Raw genomic sequence first — 7,921 nt, 5'->3', positions numbered from 1 at the left:
ACGTCCTTCTTGTAGTGAGGGGCCCAAAACTAAACACAGTGTTCGAGGTGCGGCCTCACCAGGGCCGAGTACAGGGGCACGATCACTTCCCTCCTCCTGCTGGCCACACTATTGCTGATACAGATCTCTTATAGCAGACATGAAAGTGCTAGTGTCCACTCCCTAGTATCACAAAAAACATTTTACACTGCCATGACAACGCAAAACACTGTAAAGCCAGATAGGAATATAATTTAGCTCTTCTTTCACTCCTTGAACAATGCTAAACATTTTTGAGTAAATCTGGCTCCAAGACAGAAAATATGGTCACAGTACAAGTGACTTCTCTTCCCACACAGAACTGATACGATATAAAATCAGGAAAGCCCATCATTTCCCCCTCTCCCCTTTAATTCATGCCAGGTTCTTCTTGATTAAGTAATACTGTGAAATGGTGAAACGAGAAAAAATTGGAGATCCCCAAGGGAAACCAAGTGTGTGCTGCAGCTTGTTGTTTTTATAGTCACATCCGCCTTTTGGACAGATTGCTACCTGCAAGTGCTCCATTTACTTTTCAGGAAAAAAAAAAAAAAAAAAAAAAATGACTGTTTCCAGAAATTGCAATTAACAGCCACTTTTTGCCAAGAGTTGCTGTTTGGCTCCCATGCTTCCAGGGAACATTGTTTTGTTTGTTTTCAATGGAAAAAAAAAATGAATTAATAGATAGTCCCTCCAGGTTTTTGCCTAGGAGTAAGGATACACCCCTTAGAAAAGGGAACTGACCACAAGCTAAAGGGAGACGAGATTAAATGGAGGGATCACCTTTAACTGTTAGTAGTCCTTCTCAGGACCTTGAAAATGAAGTGTAAAGGAAAAGAGAAAGGGGAAAGAAATTTCTAGAAATGCTACAAAAATGAACAAATAATATCACTACGTTGATCATTTTCCACAAGCTTCTTAATTTCTGCTCTAAGACAAGAATAGAAACAAAACAGAGGAAATGGCACAATGAGGGCAATTCATGGCAAATTGTAGAGCATGACAGATCAGGAAGTTCAGGAGATCATGAAAAGGGGAGTGTATTGAGTTTCTAGGGTTCTTTTCTATCAAAATCTATAAATCTCATAACACAATGATTGAAAAAGTTGAATACCTTTCATTCAAACAAGCATGGCTCAAGGGCAGTAGGGTATATTTTTCAACCAAGGTGAAAGGAGAATGAATCCTTCTGTATGCTAATAAAATCCACAAATTAGTTGTGGATTTTATGGGGTGTGTCATTTCCGTCCATCCATTCTTGGTTCCTGTGTTTATTTTGTGTTCAGCCTCTTTACCAAGTTCTGAAGTACACAGCGATTTATCGCAGTATTACAGGCAATAGGGCTGATGACCACATCTGAAGACCATTATAGCTGAGGTAGATAACTGGTTCTGCCAATCACTATTACCCGCCTACCTCTCCCTGCAGGGTTAGACAGGGTGTAGAAGAACAGGAATGGCCATGGGCAGGCATCCATTGTTACATGGAAGTGGTCAGAAGCACAGGTCCCTAGAAAGTTTTACTCAGAAGCAAAGACACACAGCAACAAATAACTGATCTGGTGGTAAATTGGGTTTTTATCTGGTGATAAATATTTGGGGTGAAAATTTTGCTTTCCCAAAAGAGACAATAAGAGACAATTACTGTGGCTTCAGTGAGAATAAGATTTCACTGAGAGGTTTAAAGCAAAGTCCCACTATTGTCAAATCAGAATTTAGTGTGTTAACTCCCTTTGTAGATCTGAACATATTAGATTTGTCCAACAGCACAAGGGAATCTTGAAGTCAACAGCAATTGTGCCTTCCAGGAACATCATTCATAGCTGTATTTGGCATATGATTTCAACAACCTAAAGCGATGTGATCTCATAGATGGCTAATGTCTAATTGTCAATGAACCTATTTAAACAGAGGTTTGATTTCACAATTCAGCTTTGGAAAGTCTATAAAATGATGCATTTGTCCCCAGAAGAAACTCTGGGCTAAGTAACTTCTGTGATATCAGACAACTTATATACAAAAAATATGGTCTTTTCAAGGACATCAAGGTTGAGTAAAATGAAACCCGGAACCATTCTTGACACAGATGTTTACTATAGCCCAGGCTTTGACTGAATCATAACAGCCTTATTCCTAATATAATTTTACTGTGTGACTCTTGGCATGTCCAAACTTCAGCTGGGTAAAAAGAGGGAAAACATTGAAATACTATGGGAAACTCTTTATTAGTATTATTGTGTTATTTTAATTTTTAAAACATTAAGCTGTGAATTGTGACTGGTGCAGCTGGTGGATATGGAAAGACAATGGAATGGAAGCTTCCTGGCTTATTGGATGTCATTATGTTATGTTTCAATCGCCTTTCTTTCCTTGCACGTGTTAAAAGTCTATGTAAAGTCAAGCAACATGAAATCTAAAATTAAATTGCCACAGTTACAATGGGGGGGCAGAGCACGTATTTACTTCTAAAGATAGATGACTAAAGTTAGGACCCATATCTCCTTAGATTGTCTATAGAATCAATGGAGCAGCAGGGGTTTCTCCAGGGATGAATTCAGAGCACCTTGCTCAGGCTTCTTCTATATTGTCCTGTGCTGGTGCATGCAAAAACCAGATGGTACTTTGTCAGCTGTCTCAACCACAGAGCGAGTACATCTGCACTGCTGATGCTGTCTATCCCTGGGATCACAACTGGCCCTCAGACAAAACAGAGCGGAGTGGATCATCTTTGCATTGCTTAATTTTGCCCAGGAAAATTTTGGGAGAACGTTAGTTGGGATGGCCCATACAGGCACCGACAACTCTGTTCCTGTACCTCGGAATATTCCCCTGTGCTTTTTCATTTACTAGCGTCTGTGTGGCCACTCTCTGTGGGTATTTGGTATGCTGGGGGCTACCCGACAGGGTGGCTGCTGAGACCATGGCAGGTGGTCCCTAGCTAATCTACAAAAACATCTACCCTTTATCAACTTTTCCTGTTAGAATGTGTGATAAATACAGAGGTTTGTCCCTGGGAATTACCAGGACACAGGCATGGTCTGTTTGTCCATAGGTCAGGAATTATTAGTGCATACATCACGGGAGCTGTTTTAAACAACTGTGTTCCAGGTTTCCTCTTGATATCAGGGAGATTTTGTTGAGTTTCTGGGTGATCACATGTAAATACATTTGCCCACTTGACATTTGTTAGTGGGTTTCGATACTTGCTGCTTCATGCTTTTAATTCCTTTGCTGGGCATCTTCCAAACATTTTAATGAGATGATGATAAATTTTAAGTGTGCTTGTCTAGCACAAAGCAAAATCATTTGTGCCAGGAGTGGGGAGACCATTAGCAGCTATGGCCTTGCATTGTTTAGAAACTGCTGTTCTCTGTTCAGGATCTAAGTACTACAAAAGCACTTCAAATGTACCATTAAGCTTCTCCTTCTTCAAGAAGAAAGGAGGGGTTTAAGCCTGGAATTCTGTTGAAATATGTTTTCACTTAATTTCCAAGAGCTTTACTGTAAATTGGTTAAACATTATCACTGTGAATAAATACACCAACAGACCACACTTCATTTACTTTGACCTGCTTTTTGTTTCTTCACTAGTGAAAGTTATTGTACATCTTTTATCTACTTTATTTATTACTGTGGTGATCATAAGCAGCAGCTAGAGCAGCTAACATGACGTAGTCCTATTACACACCAAATAGAAAGGCAGTATTGCTTGTCTTCAAAGTTTTGGACTTTGAAGCATAGAAAATAGGCCAAGACATTGCTCTTCACAGGGTGTAGAATAAGGAACAAATTGTGAATCTCACATTTTCTCCGTCACTAGAGGTGTTAAGTTACCTCAAGTTTGTCAAACCAAACTATTTACTGTGGGTGACTTCTGCAACTGTTCTGGCTGATAGGTTCTGCAAGGCAAAAAAGGGTTAATTTGGGGTCAATGGATGCACTAGGATACCAGCAAATAAAGTTGAAAAAAGACTCTGTAAAGTGGGCACAAGGTCCTGGTATCCTGTTTCATTTCTAAGTACAATTTAGATAAAGCTTACTTCCAGGTGAGGGCCTGCTTTGCCTGCTATACAAAGAAAGAAGCTTCTTTTCCCCAAAGGCTAGCATCAAGTCAAAGAAGCAGTCAAGAGTGGAAAAGCAGAAATTGTCTCAGTCTTACAGGTGGGCACCTGAAGAATGGTATAGAAAATGAAATTGTGTTGTGTTGGAAGGCAAATTAAAAATCAAGAATCATGAACATTTCGTGTGTTAGCACAACTGATTTTGTTTATTTTTAAACCACCCCAAAATCCAATCATGCTGTATGTACATAGACAATACACAGGATAGCACACCGAATGTAGACAAGAAAGATAAAATGTATTCTGTTTTAGTTTGCTGGTGATTTTCGTGAGGTTTCTTTTTTTCATTGTACATCTGCTCAGCTTGATGAAATGATCCAAGCTATATGGATTCCCATGTCAACCCTCCCTCCATTCTCATGTCCACGCTGTCTCTCTAACTGGAGACATCCATCATATTACCTCTGGGGTGTTTGTCTGAATGGTAGAGTGTGCAGCTTTTTATGTAGGTTCCTCTGGGCCTCATTTCTTATGTAAAACTGTTTTAGTGCAGAACAAGGATATCAGCATGTATCTGTTTTAACTATATTCTATAGTTAGTACATAAGACCAGCTAATGCTTCAGGTTACTCAGGCATTCATAAGTAGCACACACACAAAAACGAAAACAGAAAATAGTCTTCCACATCTTTTAGAGTGTTAATTTTCTTCACGTTTCCAGTGTCATTTATTTTGCTAAGCACTGCAATTCTTTCCACTTGTCTTATGCTCTTATTTTCTTACAAAACAGTATACTAGGCTTTCTGTATAAAACATATATATAAACATTTATATATATATAAAAAACCCCAAAGCAACGACCCCAAAAATGGACTTACACACAGGTACGTATTTGTCCCTCATTAGAAAATATACTGTGTGTACATCTATTCATTGTCCCTGAATGTCACAGCACTGGCTGTTAGAGTGGTGTCAGGAAGAAAGGGACCTTTTTTTTTTTTCCTGGTTTGCTTTAAAACATACAGTTAAATTATGTAAGATGAACAAAAGCAGAGTAGTCATAGTAAAAATCAGATCCTGTTAACATACTGGCACCATTTTTTTTTTTTTTTTTTTTTTTTTTTTTTTTTATTCATTGTCCCTGAATGTCACAGCACTGGCTGTTAGAGTGGTGTCAGGAAGAAAGGGACCTTTTTTTTTTTTCCTGGTTTGCTTTAAAACATACAGTTAAATTATGTAAGATGAACAAAAGCAGAGTAGTCATAGTAAAAATCAGATCCTGTTAACATACTGGCACCATGTTGTTCTTCTTGCCGTTGTTGCTACTCTTCAATTTGACTTCTAGTTATTATTTCCCAGGAATTAATGTATCTATACATTTTTTGTCATAAATTCTCTCCCCTCACAATGAGCTGGATGCAGGTTCAGCGAGAATGAAACACTAAAAAATCTAAATGGATTAGATTTAGATGGGAATCTGGAGATTCTTGCCCTGCTTAATTTTTCTGGCCCTGCTTCTCAGAGTTTATCAATCATTTAGAAAATTATGGTTAATTCTACATAACAAGTAATTTTTAGTGGCCTTTCCTTCCAACAGATGCTTTTGGGCAATGATTTGAGATAGTTTTTCACATGCACTGCTAGCATTAGATACCAGCCTTGCATATCTGTATAAATACTTTTTCCAGTATAAGGCCCCCATTATGGGTACAGGTGGTTCTCTGTCCTCAGTATCTATTCTTTCAGCAAACAGACTGGTCATTTGAACTACTTATCATTACTGAGTGATGTGCTGGGAGAACCACCCACGCTAAATACACAAGAAAATCTGGCGGTGGCAAGGGAGGGGTTAAATTTCAGCCCAATTTATTTAGCTCACGCAAAAGTGTCTAATGACTTCTTGGTCTGAAAACTTTGTAATTGAAAAACTCCAGATATAAAAATACTATTAGGATTGGGGGCAAAAAATGGAAAACCATATTGAATTAAAAAACAAAGTACTGCTTGCTGGTTTACAAAGAGTCTATAACACTGATAAAATCTTCGGAAAGCAATGTTCTTTTTTTTTTCCTTGTCTTTCTTTATTTTGGCTTCATTTCAACCCGGGAGTTCATATCATCTCCTTCCAGATCATACTCTTCTACTTGACCGCTGGTCCACACCTTCACGCGGTCAGTCAGGTCGCTGCTTCTGGGAGCCAGGATGAAGTCGTAAATCAGGGCAGCACTTGCTCCTCCAATGATTGGGCCAACCCAGAAGATCTGAAACACGGTTCCAAGCCCAGTTAATACATCGGGTATTGCTGCATTTGAAGCTGTTCTGAAAATCTCCTCTGAAGATTTTCTGCACAAAATTTACAGTGAAAACCTTAAAAATACAGTCTATCACCTGAATATTTACTTAACCACATGGCAAGAAACCAGGAATTTCTCACCATGAAATGGCAATAGACCCAGAGATTAATAACTGTGACTATATTGTCAAGTTCTGATATTTAAAATTAAGTATCTACTGGTAAAACATCTCTGTTACTCCAGATAGATTTGGCAGAGGAGCACAATTTCTAAAAGCAACAAGGACATTATTGTCCATTCTCCTACTAACTTTCAGTGATAGGTGAATTAGAAAGTAATACTTAGTGAGGACCTAATTAGGGGCTTAATCTGCTACTAGCTGCTATTTAGCTAGTGATATTGCTGTAATTGTACTGGTCTAAACACTTAAGGCACGTAAAGTTTGGAGGGAGAGGTAATAAAAGTATTTTAGTAGACAGGTTGATTTTATTAGAAATAACAGATGATTTTGAGGGATTTGCATGCCAAAGAGTTCATGAATCTGAAAATGTTTTCTTTTATTCAGCAATATCAGTGGTTTAATATGAATTATTACTTCTATCTCCTTCTCTCTCTCTACAAAGGAAAAGAATTTTGCTATGGAATTCTGAAAATACTAGCTACTAGCTTAGTTACATTACCTTAATATCCCAATAGAAGTGTTTAAGTGGGAGATAATGGCAAAATTTTCCTAGTGTCTTCCTTTTTTTTGTGTGTTTTACGCTTTAGATTAAAATGGCATCCATATCTAAAATTTTCACAACCCATTGTATTATTGACTAAATTTCCATGAATGCCTATGTAAATGGCTGCCAAAATCATGAGTAGGAGAGTTAGAACAAGTTGCATTTTAAATATTCAAGAACGCATACTCATTTAGGGCTTTTATATTAGCCTTCTTTATTGAGCTTTAGTGAAATAAGTAAATTTTTGTGAAGTTCCTCTTTTTAACCACAGGGAATAATCTAAAATTTATAGTGTTTCCAGAGCACTTATCCATGAAAGCACATAAGCAGACACTTCACTTTAAGAAGATGAACATTTTATTAGCTTCCAAATATTGGATGATCCAGTTCAGTTTATAAACCTGCTTAAGAACCTTCCTAAATTAGGTTTTACCAGATTAAGCAGTAGCAATTTACAAACTCAGTTTAAACAATAAATACTCAATAAAGGTTTCTGTGCAATGAGGTTTTAAAGTTTAAAATATTTGAAATAAATAAACATAAAGGGAAATAACCAAAGAAAATCTTCTGTATTACTTTGAACATACACACTCAGCTTGAGGACTTTGTGATTGAGGACAAAGGAACTCCAGCCAGTAAGACAGCTTCATCGGGGGCCCAACTTAAATGCCCCTATGCAAACACACATAGCATGGGGAATAAACAAGAGGAGTTAGAGACGTGCGCACGCCTGCAGGGCTACGACCTTATTGGCATCACGGAGACGTGGTCGGATGGCTCCTATGATGGGATGGAGGGATACAGGCTCTTTAGGAAGGACAGG

General features: G+C 38.1%; 1 protein-coding gene across 1 annotated transcript in view; it reads right to left on the bottom strand.

Annotated features, from left to right (window-relative positions):
• Positions 1-6,041: 6,041 nt before the first annotated feature.
• AQP1 (aquaporin 1 (Colton blood group)) overlaps positions 6,042-7,921 on the bottom strand; it is a 22,234-nt gene continuing 20,354 nt past the window's right edge. The window contains exon 4 of the mRNA XM_019471186.1: positions 6,042-6,340. Within this exon, the coding sequence (XP_019326731.1) occupies positions 6,161-6,340 (180 nt within the window). The 3' untranslated portion in view covers positions 6,042-6,160. The remainder of the gene's footprint in view (positions 6,341-7,921) is intronic.

Source organism: Aptenodytes forsteri, unplaced genomic scaffold, assembly GCF_000699145.1.
Source record: "Aptenodytes forsteri isolate BGI_AS27 unplaced genomic scaffold, ASM69914v1 Scaffold80, whole genome shotgun sequence".
NCBI lineage: Eukaryota > Metazoa > Chordata > Aves > Sphenisciformes > Spheniscidae > Aptenodytes > Aptenodytes forsteri.
Note: the sequence above shows the minus strand (reverse complement) of the source record. Positions and strands in the feature narration are given on the sequence as shown.